General features: G+C 34.3%; 4 protein-coding genes across 7 annotated transcripts; 3 read left to right on the top strand and 1 right to left on the bottom strand.

Moving 5' to 3' along the window:
• The first annotated feature begins 246 nt into the window (after nt 1–246).
• LOC118274109 (cyclin-dependent kinase 7) lies at nt 247–3833 on the top strand. The gene is made up of 7 exons (XM_035591486.2): nt 247–513; nt 616–784; nt 1045–1179; nt 1753–1918; nt 2253–2430; nt 2723–2895; nt 3218–3833. Exons 1-7 carry the CDS (start codon nt 460–462, stop codon nt 3357–3359), a joined length of 1017 nt encoding a protein of 338 aa, XP_035447379.1. The 5' UTR covers nt 247–459; the 3' UTR covers nt 3360–3833.
• A 49-nt stretch (nt 3834–3882) lies between these two features.
• On the bottom strand, nt 3883–11291 carry LOC118274108 (tubulin polyglutamylase TTLL13). Of its 3 annotated transcripts, none has more exons than XM_035591484.2 (20): nt 11127–11291; nt 10905–11047; nt 10733–10838; nt 10454–10637; nt 9898–10098; nt 9601–9693; nt 9386–9527; nt 9094–9209; nt 8571–8699; nt 8074–8227; nt 7374–7445; nt 6998–7164; nt 6767–6862; nt 6561–6687; nt 6238–6468; nt 5209–5349; nt 5032–5130; nt 4666–4732; nt 4341–4464; nt 3883–4268 (listed from the first exon to the last, which is right to left on the bottom strand). In XM_035591484.2, the coding sequence occupies exons 2-20, from the start codon at nt 10908–10910 to the stop codon at nt 4241–4243; spliced, it is 2283 nt and encodes a 760-aa protein (XP_035447377.2). In that variant the 5' UTR covers nt 10911–11047; nt 11127–11291; the 3' UTR covers nt 3883–4240. The 3 variants fall into 3 exon arrangements, 2 of the variants coding, with proteins under 2 accessions (XP_035447377.2, XP_035447376.2); XM_035591483.2 differs by having other exon boundaries at nt 10905–11025; XR_007707642.1 differs by lacking the exon at nt 3883–4268 and having other exon boundaries at nt 4382–4464; nt 4666–4832; nt 10905–11025.
• A 556-nt stretch (nt 11292–11847) lies between these two features.
• On the top strand, nt 11848–19780 carry LOC118273975 (ubiquilin-1). Of its 2 annotated transcripts, XM_035591274.2 has the most exons (12): nt 11898–12235; nt 12360–12546; nt 14218–14315; nt 14476–14619; nt 14991–15129; nt 15400–15507; nt 15756–16036; nt 16191–16304; nt 16634–16822; nt 17220–17249; nt 17492–17624; nt 17739–19780. In XM_035591274.2, exons 1-12 carry the CDS (start codon nt 12134–12136, stop codon nt 17813–17815), a joined length of 1602 nt encoding a protein of 533 aa, XP_035447167.1. In that variant the 5' UTR covers nt 11898–12133; the 3' UTR covers nt 17816–19780. The 2 variants fall into 2 exon arrangements, with proteins under 2 accessions (XP_035447168.1, XP_035447167.1); XM_035591275.2 differs by lacking the exon at nt 17220–17249 and having other exon boundaries at nt 11848–12235.
• A 589-nt stretch (nt 19781–20369) lies between these two features.
• On the top strand, nt 20370–22932 carry LOC118274002 (GPI mannosyltransferase 2). Its single transcript, XM_035591313.2, has 2 exons — nt 20370–20516; nt 20599–22932. The coding sequence occupies exon 2, from the start codon at nt 20599–20601 to the stop codon at nt 22192–22194; it is 1596 nt and encodes a 531-aa protein (XP_035447206.2). The 5' UTR covers nt 20370–20516; the 3' UTR covers nt 22195–22932.
• Nucleotides 22933–23322: the final 390 nt, after the last annotated feature.

Here is a 23322-nt window from a genome sequence, read left to right as displayed (position 1 = left end):
TAAAAACTTTTAAAAACTATGTTTAATGTAAAGTGATTTTTTAAATTACTCGCCAAGCTATAGAACTTTTAGTACACCGCGAAATTTAATTTTCGTAATTCATCAAGTGACTGTCCATCCGGGATCTGTGGCACTTTATGGTTTTTAGAATTGGGTCCGTCTATAAACAACAGGCTGAATAAGCAAGTACCCCAGTTGGCATAAAGTAGTCAAAGGACGGGAAAAAACATTTGATCAACAAATCAACAATAATCTGAACTGTCAGATTTGAAATTTCAAATAAAATCACCACAAACGGGAGCCAACATTGGTCGCTAAAATTGCAAAAAATTGTGTGTTTGGAGGATTTTTAGAGTATCTGTATGGAATACTATATTATGATTCAAGATTAGTTACAGTTACTTCAATATTAATGCTTTTAGTGGTATTTTAAATTTGTAAATTAAGTATAACTTCACGATGGAAGAATCGATTCTACGGTATGAAAAAATTGACTTCCTAGGAGAGGGACAGGTAAATAACACTATATTTTTACATTATAGTCATGTCAGTAATTATACTGAGCTGAAAATAATTAATATAGTAAACTACATAACCTCCAAAACTTTGTTATAGTTTGCCACTGTCTACAAAGCTAGAGATGTGAAGACGGATAAAATTGTGGCGGTAAAGAAGATCAAAATAGGCTCCCGTCTGGAGGCTCAAGATGGTATCAACCGAACAGCTTTGAGAGAGATAAAGCTGCTGCAGGAGTTGCAGCATATCAATCTCATTGGTTTATTAGGTAAAACTTATGTTATTACATACTTACATTACTTCTCTAATACTTGTGAATATATATCATTCAACCACACTTTTTGAGTAGTCTGTATTTACTAATTTAGAAATTGATGTGATAGCCACCAAGACAGGGCATGAAAATTAATAAATTGAAGTTTTTTTTTCTAAATGTTTGATGTGAAAACTATTCAACAATCATTCCTAATTTTGTTGATAGAAATCTGTATTTGTGTATAAGGTTTTGGAATTTTTCTTTTCTTTCAGATGTATTTGGACAAAAATCAAATGTATCATTAGTGTTTGACTTTATGGACACAGATCTAGAGATAATTGTTAAGGACAATACTATAGTGCTCACTCCAGCTAATGTTAAGGCTTATATGATTATGACTTTAAGAGGTAAGATATCATAATTGAAATAATAGTAATAGTCTAGCTTTTCTCCATTAATTTACGGAAGTAAACCATGATTTTTAGTTAATTCAGTATGTCTCACAATAGTTATTATAAAACCAGCATTTGTTTAAACTCAATATTTCACTAAATAGGTACTATCATCAAACTAAATTTTTGACATAAACATACATGTAACATAACCGCACCCTTGTCTCTCAAAGAGGTGGGCAGAGACAATAGATTGCAAATTCAGACAAATCTTACATACTTCTTTCACTTCATTGTTGTTCCTGCTGCTTAAATGAAAATAAAAAGAAAACAGTTTAAATCTACAACTCCTATTCTAATTTACTTTGATTTTGGAACCTGTGCCTGTTGTGTGACTTTCATTTCCACAGGCTCACTTCCTATTACTTGCGCCACTTAACATAACTGGTGAAAAGTGGGTGTTAACATTTGTACCTCTGCTTTCTTCTTTGGCTGGGTATCAACTCATTGCATGTTTGATCATGGGTTGCCACTATTGGCTCATAAGACACTCAATGAGTTAAAAACTCAATTTTTTCATAATTGCAGGTTTAGAATACTTACACCAGAATTGGATTTTGCACAGAGATTTAAAGCCTAACAACTTGCTTATAAATCGGGAAGGAATTCTAAAGATTGGTGATTTCGGTCTGGCAAAGGCCTTTGGCTCTCCGACCAGAATAAATACTCATCAGGTTGTCACCAGGTGGTACAGGTAATAATTTTATTGTTATAATATTAATTTATGTTCTAGAATTTTGATTTTGGAACTTATATTATGTTGATTATACATGTAATAAAAATTCTATAGTAATTAATTACAGTATATTTACATCCAGATATCAGTCATAAATTCACAAGAAATTATAATATAGAACCTTATATAATTACGTACTATTATTATTCACCACTGACAGTGTGACAGCCCCGACTATGGAAAGGTAGAACAAATTACTACTACTAAGAGTTCGGAAATTGATCCAAGGAATGGGCTAGTACTTGTGTTTGTGACCAATTCAATGTGTATAGTATATACCCTTATATTTCAGATCCCCAGAACTATTGTTTGGAGCCAGGCAATATGGCACAGGTGTAGACATGTGGGCGATAGGTTGTATATTAGCAGAACTACTGCTGAGAGTGCCCTTCTTACCTGGAGAGTCAGATCTGGACCAACTTTCGCGTATCTTTCAAGTGTTTGGCACACCAAGTGAAGAAACTTGGCCAGTGAGTATTATTAAATGTATTCCATTTTTCTAACATAGTCCTACAGATAAATAGATTTAGAATGTTCATAAAACTCTGTTGTTCAGCTATCACTGTAGACTTCAAATAATTTAATAGTATCTAAATCTAAATTACAATATACTAGTTGCAATTTGATTGTATTAGGACTAACATTATTTTATTGTTATCTTTTATCTAGGCCTAGAATCCTAGATGAAGATGATAATACTTGAAAGTCTAACAAAGTATTTTACTTTTGTTTTTGTTCATTCGACTTTTTGTATATTTTCAGGGTATGAAGAACTTAACAGACTATGTGCAGTTCAAGCACTTTCCACCGCAGCAGCTACGCCACATTTTCAGCGCCGCGTCTGATGATCTCATCCAACTGTTGGAGAGCCTACTTGCTCTGTATCCACCCAGCCGGTGTGATTGCACACAGGCATTACAGATGGCGTATTTCAGGTGATTATTTTTTTACAATAGTTTAGTAACAGATAACAGATAGTCCTTTGTGAATAACACTAATGTATTTATTTTTCAATACTTGTTATTGTGGTTTTATATGTTGTAATAATATGCAGATATTGCATCGAAATTATTAATTGAAAATAACTGCTTACTCATGTGAAATTACTGAGAAACACTACTAGTTTCAAGCCACAACGGAACTCTTATTTTACAAACTGTGTGCGGCGTCAATTGGGTGCGAGATGTCGTCTTTTCGCGCACGTTGTTCAAAATTGTCGATTCATACAAATACTAAATTACAAAATACTTGTTTCAGCAACAAACCAGCTCCATCAATAGGCTCCAAGCTGCCTATGCCTTCCAACATAAGCAAGATAGAGGCTGAAAAACCGTCGCTAAAGAGAAAGCTGCTGGAAAACATCGATGGCGGTTCCTTAGCGAAAAGACTACAGTTTTGACTAGCAAACAACTTAAGACATTCTTAGTACTTGCTGGACTTAGTACAATGAAAGTGCAATTTACCTTATAATAATGATTGTTGATTATAATGATGTTGACATTAGAGGTAAAGCTAGAAACATGTAATTATTGACAGATATTATACCTCGTGCAATGTTACACAGGTGTCTATTAAATATAATTCCAGTCTTAAGATGTTAAATGTCCTGTATTTATAGCATTTCAGATGATTTTATATGTTATTGCTGATTAATCAAAATAAGCAGACTGCTTCAGCCAATGATAACTGTGTCAATATGTGTAATTAGAAAACGTCAATTTATGTAATGTTTTGTAATTTTATGCATTTTTGTTTTTGGATTGTTATGGCATATGCACCACTTCAACTAATTGACAGAACTGAACTGCTAAGACTTGCTGATATTAATTACAAAACTTTATTGATAAGAGAAAATATAGATTTGATATTAAAATATACTTTTATTTATTAAAAACAATGATAACTGTAAAATAAAAGTACAGTTTGTAGTAAATATAATATTTCAAGTTATAGCTTAATTTTCTATGCACCAGAATTTAAAAACATTGACAAAATTAATCTCCTAATATAAAGGATTATCGATACGGACGTAAGATTATCATGATTAAATATGAACACGTTAGCAATTACAATATAAAAATAATTCTTATGTGAAATACATTGTAATGTAATTATTGTATTCAGTAGAAGTATACGACTATAGTTGTCGTATACCCAAATAGTTAGAGACCTATCCTTGGTCTATTTGATGCCTGCTCTAGAGAGCGAAGCATATACTTGATTTATCTTATGCACACAACAACACTGGTGCGTTGTAAATGTCCTATTTCTGTCTCACGTTTACTTGGGCAGCGGGACCGACACTAGTCTGAAAAAGAAACGCCATATTTATTTACTAGAAAAAGATAAATAAATAGACTAGGTAAAGAAAATGACAGACGAGCTCATTCTCCGTATTGTGTAGGCAGTGCGTGCGAGATGTGCCTTAGTAGAGCGCTCTGGAACGTCCAGTACGGGCAACGGCCTTTCGTATATCACTACGTCACGGCACTGCACCTGTAGTCCTGGAAATAAACAATACTACTAAATTGTCCAGACCTATTTCATAGGACACCATGATCCACGATAAACATTATAAACTGTACACCCTGGTTAAACATTATTAATTAGATGCTAATCTTATATCTTGCGTTGCCTATCGAAATAACTCAGTAATTGGAAAAAAGTTCCAAAAAATATTTTAATGTTATTTTGTCACTACTCACCACTGTCCGAGTAATCGCCGTTGTCGTTAGGCCTCTGTGCGACTGTTTTGCTCTTCTTAATGGCGGTCTGTACACAAAATTTATATCTGTCCCTTCTTTAATTTCTTACATCTAATTTTTTTCTATTTTATAGCTTAATTTTCTTGCAGCTTATACATTCACACTTTCTGTAGGCAAACACAACATTTTAGTATATTGACTATAATTTCTGGAATGATGATTTATGCAATGTTCTAAGTGCCAATTCATAGTTGAATTAAAAACAAAAATATTGTGTAAGCCAACGAAAGTAACAAAAGTACAAGGAGAATCATAGAATCAAATGAAATGGCCTGAGAACATTGTCTTACAATAATTTACATTTACCTTGGGCGAATTGGACACTACTGACAAACGTCCGTAGACGCCATATTTGCGTTCGTCTTCTGGCCTTAGCGTTCCCATTTTTTTCATGACTAAATAAATCTGTGGGTAAAATGTAGTTTTAGAATTTCATCCCTTTTGAATGATAGCATATTAGAATTTTACACGCGTATGGCTAACCTGCTCTAACATGCCGTAACTTCTTATGAGGAAATCCCTCTGCGCCAACAAATTGACTCTCTCGCGTTCCTCTTTCTCCACGATAGGATCAGGCTCGAACGAACACAGCACGTACGTAGGCTTGACCTCTTTCTCGGGCACCTAGTTTGTTTTCCAAATATAAGTACACTTAAACTAAGATTTTTTCAACTATGTAAAAAGAAAATAAATAATAGTTTGGTGAATTTAAACTTTATTTGTTATAACAGTGATGGGTAGCAGAACTATATTAAATTATTGTTATATGTTATCGTTATTTTATCCTTATATACCATTTCAGTTTACAGCAAATGGAGGTGGAAATTTAGGCCTGGTATCATAATCAGTGTCGGCGTAAGGGCCACTGACACCCCGGGCGAAAATATTGTGGCGCCCACTTGAGGAAAGCAATATCAAGTGTTAGTAGTAGTTTTAAATTTTTTGGCGCCCCCAGACTTTGTCGCCCTGGGCCATCGGCCCATCTCGCCCCCCTAACGCCGGCACTGATCATAATTGAATACAAATGTTAGCAGGCACTTTAAATGTAGAAGTCTCTTAATAATAACTTATGATTACTTTTCGTTTTATTTTAACTTTTTTTGTTTTGACATTCTGATTTTTGTTGCGGCTTGGTAGCTCTGTGCAAATCGGTTTCCGTATATTTGAAATTCCTTGATAACAGCCTGTTGTATCACTTCTGACGAGGGGTACCCCTCGCTTCATGTCCGGAAACCATTCACCTACTTCAGGTAAAGATCCTATTAAAATAAAATCGTTAACCGGTCGCTGTGGTAGTGGACTGATTAACTCGTATTCTTCTTTTTCAGTTTTCTCAATGACTATATTTTGACTAGCGTGAAAAAACCAGTCTTCAACGCTAGGTATAATATTTTTAAACGAATGCTTTACCTTTTTGGTCGATGCCGTACTTCTGACTACGCGGACGGGTGTTCGTTGGTCATCTAGGAACCATTCACTGACTTTTGGTTCTAATAAAGTGACATCACTAACCGGTTGCTGAGAGAGCGAGGGTTTGTTGCTGAGCTTCTTATCTTTGTCATCTTTGTCTTTGCGTTTCTGTTCCTTGTCAGCGCGAGCCTTTGCTTTGCTCGGCTTTTCTGTAATTGTAGTTGTAGTGATTGCGGTAGTGGTAGAGCTTCCTTCTTCAGGTTTCTTCTCACCTTCCTTGGGGCCCTTCGGTTGAGATGGCTTCTTAAGAGCTTCGGCTTTGGCTTTGGTTTGCTGAATGTTATGAAGATATGTAGTGAATTGTAGAGTTATATGTTTATTATGTTTTAAAAATGTGGGTGAGTGATAATGTTGTTTAGAAGTACCTGAAATTCTTCTCTCTGTAAGCGCGTGCAGTCTCCTCGGGCCCGCGATGAAGCGGTACCAGTGTAGAGCGAGCCCGACGGTTGTTGGAACAGGGACGCGTACTGTTCACCCACCGGGTACACACGTCTGCAAAAATAAAAAATCTTATAATATAAATATTACATACTTTAAGAAGAAACCTTGAAATTTGTGGTGTGTAACTGACCTATAGTTTCCTAGATGCGTTTCCTCCCATTGTATTTGGGTTTGCCATGGACTCTTTTCGGGTTCTTTCTCTTCTGTTGGTGTAAATTCTGCAAATCTGCAACAATTTGTTCGTTAAATTCTGTCCCTACTAAATTACTTTGTACTGGTCCTTCAATTTCAATGCACTTCTGTTAAGTATACGATTTATTTGTATTATTAAAATCTCTTGCATATTATTAAATGGTCTTACTTGTTTGTCTGAAGGAGCCGGTCTCGTATCCTCTTGCGGTCCTCTTCGAGAACTCTTCGCTTATCACACTGCCATATATTGAGCATAGTCAACGTGTCTGTGAGTAGACCTTCCTTCACCTCGCGGTCCAACTGCGTGTCCGTGTGAAAACTCGGCGAATGATTCACCTGGAAATATGTTAAATAAATAAATACTCTAACTTCATTGTTAGTATTTTTATTAAACTTGTATAAGTGATCATCAGTCATAGTCAGAGTCAGAGATGAATACTTAGAAAAAACACCCATCTCTAATCACAGTTGTTAGTTGTCAGGGACAGACCTCATACATTTATACATTTAGCAACTAATGAGTAGCGTTTTAGTACTGAACTTACTTCGAGTATATAAGGGTGTAACTTATGATCCAGAAGGATATCGAAGCCCAGTATTTCAAAGCACGCATGCACCTGTGAAATAATTAGGTATAAAATAGTTTAATTATAAATCCAAAATGTAAAATAAACGTATTTAAAACAAAATACTTTATTTTGAAGATATAACTAAAAGATTACTACTATAAAAGTTCTAACTAGATAACGCTAAGTAGCAAGTATAGAGTATAAATAATTTACTTTAGAAAAAAAAAACGCTAGGCTATAGAAAGGTCCTGTACTATCAAGGGCTTTCATTAAATTTTTAAAAAGGATGGAAGGAAGAATCCAGTTTGGATAATAAGAACATAGGTAAGTAATTTAATTTAACATACGATTTCAAAACTCGTAGCACATAGTAACAATCTATACCTAAAAAAGCTTTATAGCAGATATAAAAAATGGCTTACGCTTAAAAGAAATAGAAGTAAATAGGGAAAAGAAAATACTTTTAACTTGACTAATTTTATCAAAATTTAAAGAATAGGTATCTACTGGAAATAATTTAGGGCTGCCTTTCAACACAAGTTCCAAAAAATGTTTGCTAGTTATATGTAGAAGGCGCTTAATATACTTACTAAAATACCTAGAAAACTTTACTAAGCTAAAAATATGAAAGTCTGCTCTCTGAAGCTCCAACAACAAATATAAAACTGAAAAGAACCATATCATGCGAAGGAAAGCATGCGTGGTAGCTATGCTTGAGAATCGGCCACGCAGATATTATAGTCTTCACGATAACTTGGTCTATGGCGTGCCACAGCCTGTCCAGGTCGACGCCTTGTGACAACAGGATCTTGTTCAAAGTCGATATCTTGCTGATGAATGGAAATTCATCGTGACTTTAGATTCGATTAGATAGGAGCCCTACCTCAGGAATCAAGATAGGTAGTGACCTATCACAGGACATTATCTATCTTTTAATTAATCAAAACTAGGTATTTTGTCGACCAACAAGTAGTAGTCTACGTAGTAGGGACTTAGGTAGTAAGTAAACTTTTGAACATTACCACTATACAGTCAGTTTATAATTATTTTTAGAATCGATGGGGAATATAAGTACAAAGAGAGTTTATTAAATAATCCAAAATTCTAACTATAAGTATTCACCCTTGAAGTATAATACAATAAATCTGAATATATTAGGAAGATAATTCTCACCGTTTGCTTCCCGCTTCTGAATCATACACATAAGTGCGGCTGTGCTTATTTAGGGCGTAGTTCGTTAAGTGCATAAACACATTTGTCGTGTTGTTCACATTAGGATCTGCGTACCGGCTCGTAGCGAACCTTAGACAGAAATCATATAAAATTTATCACATTAATCATTAAAATTACATTGAATATCTTATTCTCTAACTTACCTTAAGCTTTCGACGAACACAAGCATATTAAATGATGTAAATATAAGTTATAAATAGTTATAATAGCAGAGATAAGTTAGTTAAATAATGTGAATGCGCTAAAAGAAGACGACTAATGTCAGAATTAAAAATATATCGTAATGTGGTGAACCGTTTGTTCGATCGATCAATGGTGTTCCTCAGGGTAACATTCTTGGTCTGATGATGTTTTTACTTATCTAAATTACTTGTAATGAAGGTTGTTAGTAGGAGTAAGTAACTAAATGAAAGCTGAAAATGATTCTATTAGTAGCCATTACTACCGTGAGAGCTACTAATACCTTACGAGTCCTTCATTGTAAACAAAAATGCGAAGGGGGTCGCACGATGTTATAAGAGTGTATACTCGAATATCGAACTTGTATCCATCAACCAAGTATGGCTTTGATAAATACACCTAAAATATGTAAATCAATTCTAAAACTGAAATATTTCTTCTAGGTATATCAACAGAGGGGAAACAGGTAAAATTACCCCGAGGCAAACAGTCAAGAACAGTTGACTGTTCTTCAACTAATTATACAATAAAGGAAGGTTTTTAGAAGTATTTTCTGAATATTTTGATTAACTTACCTGACAGATAAGTTTGTCCGTAGGTTTAATATCTTTAAGTGACTTCGTTAGATAGATGCCGCGCCCTTGGCTCCCACATTCTGGTTTTATGATAAATGTCTTATTTTTACGGGACTTACTATAGTTTAGTGCTTCACCAAAACTGCAACATAATCAGGATTATTAAGACACATTTTTCACTGATCATAAATTATTTAGGCACCGGAAATACTTACTCTGCAGGCAAGCACCAAGTTTTTGGAAAAAAATTGTACTCCTTGGGATAAATTTTCTGCATTCTATTCAAATTCCGTGCTAGCAAGTCTTTCCTAAAAATGTTACACATTATGAGATTGAAAAGTTCTTAGTAAACTGTGAATATCTTCTTTAATATAAAAATAAATCGTAGAATTAGCTTGTTCATTTAAGGAGAACATTCTTATGTAGGAAAAGTTAACAAATATGCGCAGAAAAAAAAAAATATAAGAAAGTTCACGGGCTCCGCTAGTTAAATAATATAATAATAGGTTTACCTGCAGATTTCTAACATTCCAGGAAAATGATTGATGCGTTGAAATCTTTTCATTTCTTTTGCTCTTTCCACAGAAACACTCATGTCTGTCCAGTAAAAATTCCAAGCATCTTCCTCAGATACTTCTCGCATCCCAAAAGCACTAGCAACCTTCCGTATTGACTCATATCGACAATTTGTTAGACATATTGATATTTGCGATCTAGCAAGGAAAAGTAATAAATAGTACTCTGAATTCAGGTTACTTTTTAACACAATGAAATACAGTGTATATCAACACTTTGTTACCAGGTTTCCCTTCATTCGGTTTTTGGATCAAATTTATCTCATAGGATCAAAGTATGAACAACTTGTCTAGTATTTTTGAACAGCATATAATTTATGAGAGGGTCCCAAATTTGCCAATCCCTGATTCCCTTACAACCCTTAACGCCTCTAGTTTTTCGGGTGTCCATGGCCAGCGGCGATTGCTTACCATCAGTTGATCCATCTGCACATTTACCGGCTTTTACCATAAAAAAGTATTTAAAAAGGTTATTATAATGTATACGAGATACCTCCTCCTCTTCTTTTTCTTGCGTGTAGCTTCTATAGGAATAATAGGGGCTGTTCTTGATGTTGGTTGTGATGTGTCATCCTCTCCGTACAGTTTATTGTCGTAGTTACGTATCAGCATTGAAGCTATGTTTTCAGCCTGTTCCTTTTCCTCCTTAGCTTGCTGCTCAGTTGCCACTTTCTCTTCTGTAGTATTAAATATTTTATATGTTTATTTATTATCTAATAATACACCTTCCTGCTTCTAAAATATGGAAAATTTATTTTTATTAAATACTTACCCTGCACTTTCTCATTTTTCCTTTTGTTTGCCACTGAATATGTTTGTTTCGAGCTATGTTGCGATTGCTGATCCTCTTCACGCAAGAAAGTGTCTTGTAAATCCACCTATAAAATAATTAAACTGATCATAGCAGGTATCTATTAACTTTCAAATATTTGAATAATAGTTACCTCCATTTGCTGCAATGAATTAATATTAGTGATAAATGACCTAAAAACTCGTGTTAGGCATTCTACGGCGTGCAATAATATCGCTCAGTGCTTATGAAATAAGTCACCTAACAACGAAGGCCTAAAACAAAAATTAAAAGTCGCTGAAACAGGAATTTATGCCATAGAGTTTTTAAATTACAAACTTTCATAACACAGCTACATTTATATTATTCTTCTTACCAAACTTTGTTATGTAGTAATTTCATTAAAATTTTGCGAGAGACATTATTGGAAACTGTTTTTTGTTTTTGTTTCATGTCAGCTGTCAAGTCAAAATATTTCACTTCCGTTTCAGCTGGTTTCAGTATCAAACTTTTCCGAATTTTCCGGAAGTGACACATGAGATCAAATACGTTTTGTGCCCACCATCATGAACCCATGACAGATAGGAGAAAATTAAAAAATACTATTGTTGTTTTTTCCCAGAACTTAAAAGTTACGATATTTTGAAATATTCAAGAGATTATTATTGTAAATACAGGTATTAAACGTTGAAACTTGAATCAACGTATTAGAAATGATAAAGTAAGCAGAAAAAAAAAAGTTATCAAAGTAGGGCAAGTAGACAGATTATTTAAGTACCTTGGCAATTAATTAGTTACTAAAAATAATTGAGTATTTACTTTTATTATACATAAAAAAAATTAATTCGAAAAAGCAAGCGTATTGTATTTCTTTTTGCGCTGACAAATTTTAAATGGTTACTCGCAAAGCCACAATATCTGCAGGCTTTAGCAAGGGACTTCTATCCTAAATTGATTTTGTTATATTTATCTAGCAGTGAAAACTCAGCTTAATTTTATTATTTGTTTAAAATAATATAAAAACTCATTTGTTGATTCCACAACTGTCCTGAATTTACCATAGACTTTTATTGGAGTGGCAATGTTGTCTTTGATTTTAAGCTTGTTTTTGAGTCCGGTCCAGTCACAAAAATTAATGTTTCCATAGACAAAACGATTATTTGCTATCTTCGGAGCATTACGTGGGAATCAATCAAATTAAACTCTATTTTTTACGTGATAAAATTGAAATCAGTTTTGGTGATTTTGGTTTTGGAAGTTCAGTCATTTACCAAAGTGGGCCGTACCCCGGGCCGTCAACTTAACACAAATCGTCAAATTCTACATTCTTGTACATATTTCTGCTTTTCCGCCAAAGTACAGAGTCATTCTAGATTTGCCAAAATGGCAGAGGGACAGGACGAACCCAAAAAAATTACTATTACAGTGAAAACACCGAAAGAAAAACAGCAAGTAGAGATTGATGAGGATGCTGACGTTAAAAAAGTAAGTACGGCGCCGCCAGAAACTGTGCTCATGGCGTAATAACATAGATATTGCACACGCAATCACTGACGACATTTATTTGGATATTCGGTAAAGTAAATATGAATTCGTTATTTGGTTTTAGCTCAAGGAAGTGTTGTCCCCTAAATTCAGTGCAGAGCCGGAGCAGTTATGTCTCATATTTGCCGGAAAGATCTTGAACGATGCCGACTCCCTGAAACAGCACAACATCAAGGACGGGCTGACAGTCCATCTCGTGATAAAGACCCCTCCGAGGCCCGAGCCTGAGGGCGCTACACGACGCCCTCCAGGTACGCAATTACTTACATCCTGTCACTATTGCGAAACATAGGTTTGGATTTCCCTTAGTGCTACAGCTAACAGAGCTAGTGAACCTTGCATTAACTGGGCCAATGATACTGTGGATCTAAATGAGAGAATTTTGTTCAATGGTGTAACTCAAGGTACTGTGAAGAAAGAATAGTGATTGTAATGGTTGCACAGCTATGTTGGAATTTGTTAAAGTAATATTTTAATTAGGTCATTGACTAATTAATGTATTCAAGCAGCAATGAGTTTTGCGAAGCTAGAACAATAGTGAACAAAGTATTTTATCAAAGGTGTAGTAATAATTTAATGTAAAATTATTTATTGAAGACATAGTTGGACGGATAGACGTCACTCCGTTTTCATTGTATATTTTAAATGCTTATAACTTGAATTTCTAGATAGTTCAAAAATTACACTAGCAAATAAAAGTGTTGACAATGTAAAGATTTCATAGGTACTATAATGCTGAATTGTCAACAGTTAATAAGTAACACATATAAACAAAATTCTTATTCTTAAATTCCATGTAATGCGTCTGTGTTTTTTGATAAAAGAAATGATAATGCAGATGTTATCAACATTTGTATTAAGGTCAATTTTAGGCTGAAAAATATACAAAGTACCTAAATTGGTTTATTTTTGTGCAACTTAAGTTTGATTGCATTACCAAGTACTACCTGATTTATGATATTTGTGTAACAAAGGGAGTCTACTAGGACCATACATTCATTCCGTTTACATTCCAACTAGAACTGCTACTGTTTTATTATAAAAACAATGTTCTTCTAATGATTTTATAATGGGTTACAGTCTCAATTCAGTTAGCTAACTGTTTAGGAGATATTATTATACACAAGTATTAACTTGACATCATGTGAAGATAGAATAATATGTATTAAATAGTATTAATTAACTAAACACTTATCAATTTAAAACCATAAGTCTATATTATCTTAAGATTTAATGTTGTTACTGAGAATTTGAAACAAATAACAATTACAAATATGTATGAAAATACAGGTAGACTGTAAAATTGAACTGAAGAAATCAATATACCTACTTGTTGATTTCTTGAAATTAGTAATGATATGACAATCAGAAGTAGTGTTTGTAATATGTAACATTAATGAGAATGTTAGTAAATATAAACCTTATCACACTAATTCTATGTCTTGGCACTCTCAAAGATATTATGAGATTTCCTTATTTGACAACCACAAAAGTAGATGGCTGATGAATGAAGAAATATAATGATTCATCCTATTGCTTGTGACTCCTATTATTAGGCATGGATGTTTCTTTGCCTGTCACACAGAAATGATGCAACATTGTGTAAAAGATTAAATGAAAATCTAGAATAATCTTATTAGAAAATATAGTGTAGTGAAAATTCTAATAAGTAATTAATGGTCATGAAGCATAAAAGGTGTTTAATTATAAACTCCTTGGGTATATCAACAGGTTTATTAGTATTTTGATATATTTACTAAACTAAAGGCTGGCTTCACAGGATCTGGATAGTTCTCCCAGTAAACTTTATCAGAAACTTATAAGAATAGAGAAGTTGGACTTTAAAGTGTATTTTTGGTATTTGGAAAATGTTAGTAAGATATGGTAGAATGTATTTTAATGTGTGATTTCTCATATTTCAGCTGATGTTGGTGCTACTCCATTTGGTTTAAATTCATTGGGTGGATTAGCAGGCCTAGAGAGTTTGGGTCTTGGCCAGAGCACTTTTATGGATTTACAGGTATGGAATCAACTTGATAATGTTTTGTGTGAATGTAAAATGAGTAACTGATTCGAAACAAAAATACTTGTTTAATGTTTATTGTAAATTTTTTTCATTCCACATAGACTTCTTTTGGTGTCAAAGAATAATCATTGTTAATAAATGATATTCGTTGTAGGCTCGAATGCAACAAGAGCTCCTGTCCAACCCAGACATGTTGAGACAAGTGCTGGACAATCCACTGGTGCAACAGATGATGAATGACCCCGAGAACATGCGCACACTTATCACTTCAAACCCACAGATGCAGGATCTTATGGCAGTAAGTATTCTTATTAGAAATGCTTTGTCAATATAATTTTCTTCATTACTTCTACCTTTTTCTACCTTCATCTAGTCACATTATTGTCTTTTTTCACAACTACCTCCGTCATGGGTCTCAAATGAAGGTGTTTCATTTGGTATTTCTAAATAAATTTGGTAAATAGACAATCATCCAATGACTTCTCCCGCCTTGGGCGAAGCGAGAGGGAGTGTCTATTACTGACTAAAAACTACCCCATTCCTATTCCTGCTTTTCGAGCCAGAGCCCCAGTAAACCTGCTAGGTAGTTTGCAGCTCCAGATACTTTCAGTACTCTAGATACTAGATTCACAAGATAACAAATTGTAACAAAGCATTTTGTTATTACAGAGAAATCCAGAGATAAGTCACATGCTGAACAACCCTGAGCTTTTGCGGCAGACTATGGAGTTGGCTCGCAATCCCGCCATGTTGCAGGAACTCATGCGTTCTCATGACCGTGCCCTCTCCAACCTGGAGAGCATACCTGGTTAGTAATCATTGTCTAAATTGTTTATCATCATCTCATCAGATTATGGTTTCGTATATAAGAAAAAGATATAAGATAAGACAACAATAGAAAATACATTGTGTCTCGTGTGGATCTGCATTCTGGCACACAATGTGTTAATGGTGATGAGTACCAGAATGTAATAGGGTTAGTCTGTCGGGTTTTATTATAAGAAACCATTGTTCTGACGATGGATACCTATTTCATATTTAGAAAATTATTCCTAAAATATTGATTATATTATTCCAGGTGGTTACAATGCTTTACAGCGTATGTACAGAGACATCCAAGAGCCAATGTTGAATGTAGCTAGCAGTATGGCGGGCAACCCCTTCTCTGGACTAGTGGACAACTCTGGTGAGTTAATTTTATCAAGTTTAATATCCTAGTTTATTTTATAGAAGTTACTGTAAAAAGTTACAAAAAGTCCCTGTTGATAATTACAGAAAAATTGTTGCAAATTAGATTTAGTATATAAAAATTCTGAATTGAATCTTAAGCTGAAGTACTTGTGACCAACAATCACAATAATAACATTATATATGTTGTATTTTTCCCTTTGGACATTGTACTATCTTAAACATTTACCATTTTGTTCCCATCAGATGGTACAAACCCGCAACAGGGAGCTGAGAACAGGCAACCACTGCCCAACCCTTGGCAGCGTGGTGGCGGTGGTGGCGGCGGCGGTGCCGCGGGGACCGGCGGCACTGGCGCCGCACCGACCGGGCCCGGCCTCATCAACACGCCGGGCATGCAGTCGCTGCTGCAGCAGATGTCTGAGAACCCTCGCCTCGTGCAGTCCATGCTCTCCGCGCCCTACACCAACACTATGCTCCAGGCCCTCGCCGCTGACCCTGACATGGCATCCCAGCTTATTAACCAGGTTTGTGAGACGAGAGCAAACTTTTTACTTTGTACAATAAGACGAATGCGATGGGGTTTAGCTTGTAATTAATGAAATATAAGTGATCTTTTCTTTATTTTCAATTTTACGTAACATCATTTAATAAATAATAAAAAAATATATATTCTTACAGAACCCGATGTTCGCGAACAACCCCCAGCTACAGGAACAGATCCGTACAATGATGCCGCAAATGTTAGCACAGTTACAGAATCCAGAGATGCAGCAGATGATGTCCAACCCACAGGTCAGTATTCAATTAGTCACATCACATCAACAGCCTTTTAGTTGCCACTGGTGACCCAAGACCTCTTCTCGCACGAGAAAGGTTTGAGATTTACAATAAAATTAAATGTATTTTTTACTATGTACTCTAATGATTAAAAAGTCTGTCTAATGTTCAAAAAGTCAATATGTTTATTGTTTTGACTATAAGTATTGTACAATATTTATGTAACCAATTCAACTCATACCCGATATACAATAATATGAGTAAAAGTCATGAACATTATTAAAGATCATAATCATTTTGAGGTATTTATAAGAAACATAATGTATGTATCAATTATCTTGCAGGCCCTGAACGCGTTACTCCAGATCCAGCAAGGGTTGGAGCAGCTCCGCACGGCGGCGCCGTCACTGGTGGGCAACCTGGGGCTGGGCGTGGGCAACGCCACCGCCACCCCCACCACCACGCCGCCAGCACCCGCCGCGCCGCCCAACGCACCCCCGCGCCAACAACAGAACTCTGAACTCTTCACGCAGGTTGTGCTCTATAACATTATAGCTTCTAATATTTTGTCAGTGAATTAATTTACTTATTAATCATAGGTACAACTAAAGAAATCCCAGGAGATATAAATCGTAATATAGTCCAAAATAACCAGTTTAAAACAGTATTTTACTAAAGCAAATTATCTGCACTGCTAGTAAGGGTTCTCTTGTGACTGAATGAATAACTGGCTAAATTTTTCGCTATAAAGTTCCCAGAAATCGACACTTTTTAAACTAGAGATGAATTAAATGCTTATTATAATTACAGTATAATATTATTAAACAGTGGTTTCACAACAAGTTTCGAGTAATTTGCTCTTAACTGCAGTGAAACCACTAACAAGGTAGACATAAAATACTTTGTCTATATGTGCCGGCTCCGTCGCAGTCATACGCGCACCGCCCGCACTTCGATGTGGTACTTAATCACTTATGTTTTTAAATCACTTGCTAGAATTCATGTATCCTTCTATCTCATTGAGTGGTTAAAAATGGTTCTTATTGCAGTTGTATCTTTCCTTAGGTTGCTGTAGTTTTGTTAGGTATTTCTACATTTATCAATAGATTAGAAGTTGATGCATTTAGAGAAGTATATTGTTTGCAGATCATGCTTGGTAAAAGTAAGTACGCCAATTTTAATATTTGTTTTTCCGTACACAGTTCATGCAGCGAATGATGTCGGCCATGGCGAATAATCAGACGAATTCATCACAGCCGCCCGAGCAGCGCTACTCGCAACAACTCGAACAACTTACGGCTATGGGCTTCCTTAATCGGGAAGCGAATCTGCAAGGTAAACACTTCACACAATCTTATAATTATTTTGAATAAATATGCCCAATGTATTTTGATATATCAACTACAGATACCAAATAAGGAGACTAAAGACTATTTTATTCTCTTTCAGCACTGATTGCGACATTCGGCGATGTAAACGCGGCGGTGGAGAGGTTACTAGCCCTCGGCCAGTTGTCCATGAGCTAACACTCGAGCGCTTAGCAACTTAGACGTCCACTACTGCGGCTACGATTTGCTTACACCATCCTAAAACTATAATTTAGTTACAATCTCACTACCATTCGGGTCGAAATCAAGTTCTTTTGTTTTGTATCACAGTTATTTATTGTTTGAAGCTTAGTTACTCGTGATCACGTGTGGTATGTTAGATGTCGTGATATTATATTTAGGGTATGGGTGTGGCTTTTAGGCCCTTGACATTGATGGTCGCCATGCAGAAGAAACAAGCTACAGTTTATAATAAAGTCTGCTACTTGCCTGATAATGATCAAATTATCCAATATCTCGATACATCGTGTCCCTCAATAAATAGACTATTATATTCGCTTGTTGGTGGTGCCAAGTGAGTTTGTAACAATGTTATAGTTACATATTTATATTGTTTATGGTTTCGGTAAAAAAATGTGTGAGTGATGTATTTGAATTACTCTTTTAAAATGGCAGGATTCGAAATAAGTGTGTTTTACAACAAGTAATAAGTATTGAAAATACACTTAGACTTCACCTTCGTATTTATTAAAAGGTAATTTCAATAGTTATTAATATGCATACACTTAGTGGTAATATTAAAACGTGCATAGTTTTTGAATAACGTCATTTTATGGAAACACTACCACTTGATTTTGTTTTGAATGCAATGGTGTAAGTAAGGATGAGCTAGCGACAACAAATCTACAATAACATAACACTCTTCAAATTTATTACCGTGTTTGTCGTTACGCACGTCTCAGTTTCCTTTAATTAATATTGTAATGATAAAAATTCATTCCTTCTTGTTTTAGGCAATACGCAAAATTGTTGTTTATACATTAAGTAATAAAAAAAAACTAGAATTCCTGATAAAATCGTCATTTTTTTATTATACTACTGTAAAGGAATATAAAATATATTTCTACGATTTAATTTAATGTATTCTTGTTATACTCTATGTTATCGATGTGAACTCACTGGCGTAGAATTACGTAAATAATAGGTTTATGTAAATAGATTTGCTTCGAAAAAAAATATGTGGAAGAAACGCACTTACTTGCAATAAAAGTTTATCATTTTGTCGAAAACTATTGATTTTTTGTATAATTTCAGTTTCTTCTTGATTTTTTTACTTTAGTCACAATTTAATGGGGTATATAAGGTTGACTGATTATTTTGCATTGTGTCAGGTTAAACTGAATATTGGTTGAATATGGACAAAAATATATCAATATAACAAAAGACAAAAACACAATTGTTTTCTTTTACATGTATTAATTATACAGGCAGCTTTTTAAGATGAATTTGAAACATTGTGTTACTGCAGTTCTTAGAATAACCTGATATACTTACTTAAAAAACTTGCCTGTAAAACAATACCGACTATGCTTGTTCTACTTTTTGTCTGCAGCCATGTAAAATATATTATTTATCTATTTTCTTTTTGTGGTGGTAAAATACTTTTATATTACACTTTTCTTTTGTAGCCTATTGTAGTGGTTTTATAGGTAATTAAATTTAAGTTGTAAAAAGTATGAAAGAGTACTAATGTTGCTCATTTTTGTAGGGGAATGTGTTAAAATTACCCAGAAGTGATGAATCACTTTGTGTATTAAATATTTCTTGTATAGAGAGGCATTGATCATAGGCGCACCTTTATTTATAAACATATCCTTTCTTCTACTAGATAATGACGTATGTTTATTGGCTTATTCTTTATTTTGAACATGAGAAAAATTTACGCATTCCTGTTATTCTTTTCTTAGCTAGCTTCAATGCTTTGGACCCACATTTTTACTTTGAAATAGTAGTTGTTGATTTGGCTTATCAAATTCATGTTTTAATTAAAAAGCGTGTGCTCTGTGATGTGTTCTAGACTGCTAGAATTGTTTAAAATCGTATGAATCTGGGTGTAACAATATTATTACGTGACAGAATGCAATTATTATAAATAAATTTAAATACAGTTGTTTTATTTGTTCCTACCGTGGCTATTACAGTCCGATAAATATATACTGCAACTGTTTAATGAAAGGCCCACTGACTTTATAATTATTCTCGGGTTTTTTATTTCGTCTTACAGCCAGACAAAATGAGATGTCACTTTTCTCGGTAAAGTCCCCGATTCCCTATTCTTTGACAATTCAGCGAACCGCCTATCGATGGTCGAGATCATGGCACGCAAACTCCCCCTTTCGTGAGAGGTTTTTATTCAGCAGTGATGAGGTATTACAAGGACGTAAAAAAAGCTTTCAGGACGAACGATGGTAGTCTGGTTGAAGACGGAACCCAGCTATGCACGTTGCTGTCCACTACGCCCGAGAGTCGTTGCAGGGAGTAGACCAACACTGCAAGACAAATTAGAGTGTCATGAGTTCGGGGGCTACGGAAAAATGTGTTTCCCGCACTGTAAGACCTCAGTACCTTTCGTCCTCCCCAGGCGAGAGGATTTTCCACTTTAGGGTAAAAAAGGGCCATATACAACCATAGCCAATTTATTGTTATGGTTTTTTTTACATTTTAGATCTGTTCTCAAAATTACTGTCAAAGCAAAAGTCAAACATTCTGCCGTCACTGTCACTGTCACCTAAAAGGGCAACGAGTTCGAGTTGGAATTTGTAATGAATTTCAATTTATTGACAATAATAATATTGATTAAGTTATGAAGAATTTTAAATGAACAAAGTGAAATTATAAGGTATTTATTACTTATAACGCGTTAGATAAATAATTCCTATGTCGTACACCTAAAGTAATTGCTTCAAAATGTTGCGTTTCAGATGTATTCCCCACGGCAGAAGATTTTGTGGTTTGCATTTAGTACTCGGATTCTACTGATTATCTTACAAGCAATATCAAATCTTATCATACCGGACCATAACGCTAATGTATTTATTAGCCCCGAAGACCCAAACTTGCGTAAAACGAATGCGGATGTCATCGTCGATAAGTTATTAGGGGGCATGAAAAGATGGGATGCCCAGTACTTTATACATATTGCCCAGTTTGGCTACACTTATGAAAATTGTCTAGCGTTTTTCCCTTTATTTCCATTACTTGTAAGATATTTTGCTTATGGACTGAATAGTGTATTTGGTACAGTGCTAAATTTTCATAGCAATTTGTTAATTTCTGCAACTATTTTAAATATTGTATTTTTTATTAAATCAGCAGATGTATTACACAGACTGAGTTTAAGAATTTTGCGCAGTGAATGCAGGGCATATAAATCTGTTATATTGTATTGTGTTAATCCTGCAAGTATTTTCTTCTCTGCACCATATTCAGAATCACTGTTTGCATGGATGTCGTTTTATACAATGTTCAAGTGTACAGAAAGTGAGACTCTGAGGTTTGCTAACATTGACATAATGAGTGGTCTACCAGCTGGGTTCTCCATGATCACTCGGTCTAATGGTTCTGTCAATTTAGGATTCATATTCTATGCAACTTTTAAAAATGTTATAGAGAGAACTATACCTGAAATTATTTACAAATATAGGACATTAAAACATAAGATAATATTGCCATTCCTATTGTTGCCACTGTTGACTACACTTGTATCAGTGTTTTTGACTGTAACTATAGCTCTGTTGCCATTTCTTTTAGTACAGACATACAATTACTTGAAGTATTGTGTACACAATGAGCACAATTTACCAGAATTTTTATCTAACACTGAGTATGTGTTGCCTGGTAGTGCTGAGAGTCCATGGTGTAACAGTAGTATACCATTGTCATATTCCTATATACAAAGTCATTACTGGGATGTTGGTTTCTTCAAATATTATAAATTGAAACAGATTCCTAACTTTATACTGGCTGCACCTGTTATAGTGTTAGTGATGTACCATTGCTTGTCTTATGTAATATGCAACATAAGACTGTGTTTTAGACTTGGATTGAGATCTAATATAATTGGGTATTCAAATAAGATGCCTTACAGGCCAAAGCAATATTCTAAGTGTTTTGGGGCCAATGATCCTATTGTATTTGTATATATTGTGCATATGTTGTTTCTCTGTGTATTCTGCATAATGTTTGTACATATACAGGTGACTACTAGGCTTTTGGCATCAGCTAGTCCGATATTGTACTGGATATGTTCAACTAAAATGAATGTTGGTCCCACACCAACATCTGATCAGAATACTATAAATGAGCATTTTAGACGAATTGGGATAGGGAAGAGAATACCTTCACATCATTTATCCATAGCCAATTTGGAAGGTGTTGATAATATGTACAGCAAATGGAAAACATTTATAATATCGAGAAAGATGCCAGATGTACAATCACGAATGATACAGTATTATTTTATTGGATATTATTTTATAGGGACAGTATTGTTTTCAAATTTTTATCCATGGACTTAAATGTTTTTTACTGTCGAACTGGACATATCATTTACGTATCAGCTGCAGACTGATGGTTTACAATTAATCTAATTTATTTGTCTACATATCATTTGTGATATTTAAATGCATTCCAATAAAACTCTTACTCTTACATAGTTCAAAGTAATATAATACATATTATTGCTGCCTTATCAATAAATGTTATAACTACATGATAACTTTTACCAAATTAATATTTATAGAGAGTAGTGAAAATAGAAATTATATCAATATTACGACTTGTTAGAGCCCTTAGTATTAAAATGATCATGTTAAGATTTTTATGCTTAAAATGGGGCCTTTCAATATGAACAATATTCAAATACATATGCTACATTGTCATTTAATAAATAAATGCTTTTAAAATATAGTTGTTAAGGAAAAGTTTTCGTACAAATTGACTGTTATTAGTCTAGTCATTAATTTTATGTAGTTAGGGAGAATGTGCACAATGAGCAATATTAGATGAAAATTAAAGTTCTTATTTAGATGTAAAAGAATTGGTATTTGTTTATTGAAATCAATAAAATCTAAATATGTATCAGATCAAGTACCTGACAATATAATATAATTATCATGTTTAATATTGGAGTTCCATTTAGATAAAACAAACTTAATTCTTATGAAAGTTTCTTGTTATGAGTAGTTTCAACAGTTGAGTAGGACTAGAATAAGATTATATCGATCAAACTTTTGATCTTCAAATGGAATTGACTTTTAACACGAATTAGCTTAGTAAGATTCAATTATTAGCTTTGACAAGATATAGCGAGGGACCACCGATTGAGCATTAAATGAAACCTCCGGTGACCCAAGTAGATTTTTATATGACAAGTCCTATTAGATTATATGAATTTCAAATATATTTCTATTAGATAATTATAAAGCACGCCAGCTTCTCAAATTCATACTACACATAGCAACCGTCCATTTTGAAATAGCCTCCATGAAACACTGTGCCATTTTAGAGCCTTATAAAGTTCACAGTCCCATTTATTGTAAAAGAGTTACTTAATAAAAAAATAAACACAGTTTGCTAGATTTCTAATAATAGCTTTTGCTAAAATTTGGACTTGTTATCGCTTCAAGCTCAAAATTTAATTAGAT

This window comes from Spodoptera frugiperda, chromosome 3, assembly GCF_023101765.2.
Source record: "Spodoptera frugiperda isolate SF20-4 chromosome 3, AGI-APGP_CSIRO_Sfru_2.0, whole genome shotgun sequence".
Classification (NCBI taxonomy): domain Eukaryota; kingdom Metazoa; phylum Arthropoda; class Insecta; order Lepidoptera; family Noctuidae; genus Spodoptera; species Spodoptera frugiperda.
Note: the sequence above shows the minus strand (reverse complement) of the source record. Positions and strands in the feature narration are given on the sequence as shown.

Bases quoted from the DNA above. Each gene is read 5' to 3' on its own strand.
- LOC118274002 (XM_035591313.2), top strand. From the start codon at position 20,599: ATGTATTCCCCACGGCAGAAGATTTTGTGGTTTGCATTTAGTACTCGG.
- LOC118274108 (XM_035591484.2), bottom strand. The intron at 10,638-10,732 runs GTAAGTATTTAA...TTAATACTACAG, and splicing joins GAAAAATGAGAAAGTGCAGG to AAGAGAAAGTGGCAACTGAG. The intron at 9,694-9,897 runs GTAAACCTATTA...TAACATTTTTAG, and splicing joins GGAATGTTAGAAATCTGCAG to GAAAGACTTGCTAGCACGGA.
- LOC118274109 (XM_035591486.2), top strand. From the start codon at position 460: ATGGAAGAATCGATTCTACGGTATGAAAAAATTGACTTCCTAGGAGAG. The intron at 785-1,044 runs GTAAAACTTATG...CTTTTCTTTCAG, and splicing joins CAATCTCATTGGTTTATTAG to ATGTATTTGGACAAAAATCA. The intron at 1,180-1,752 runs GTAAGATATCAT...TCATAATTGCAG, and splicing joins TATGATTATGACTTTAAGAG to GTTTAGAATACTTACACCAG.
- LOC118273975 (XM_035591274.2), top strand. From the start codon at position 12,134: ATGGCAGAGGGACAGGACGAACCCAAAAAAATTACTATTACAGTGAAA. The intron at 15,508-15,755 runs GTGAGTTAATTT...TGTTCCCATCAG, and splicing joins TGGACTAGTGGACAACTCTG to ATGGTACAAACCCGCAACAG. The intron at 17,625-17,738 runs GTAAACACTTCA...ATTCTCTTTCAG, and splicing joins TCGGGAAGCGAATCTGCAAG to CACTGATTGCGACATTCGGC.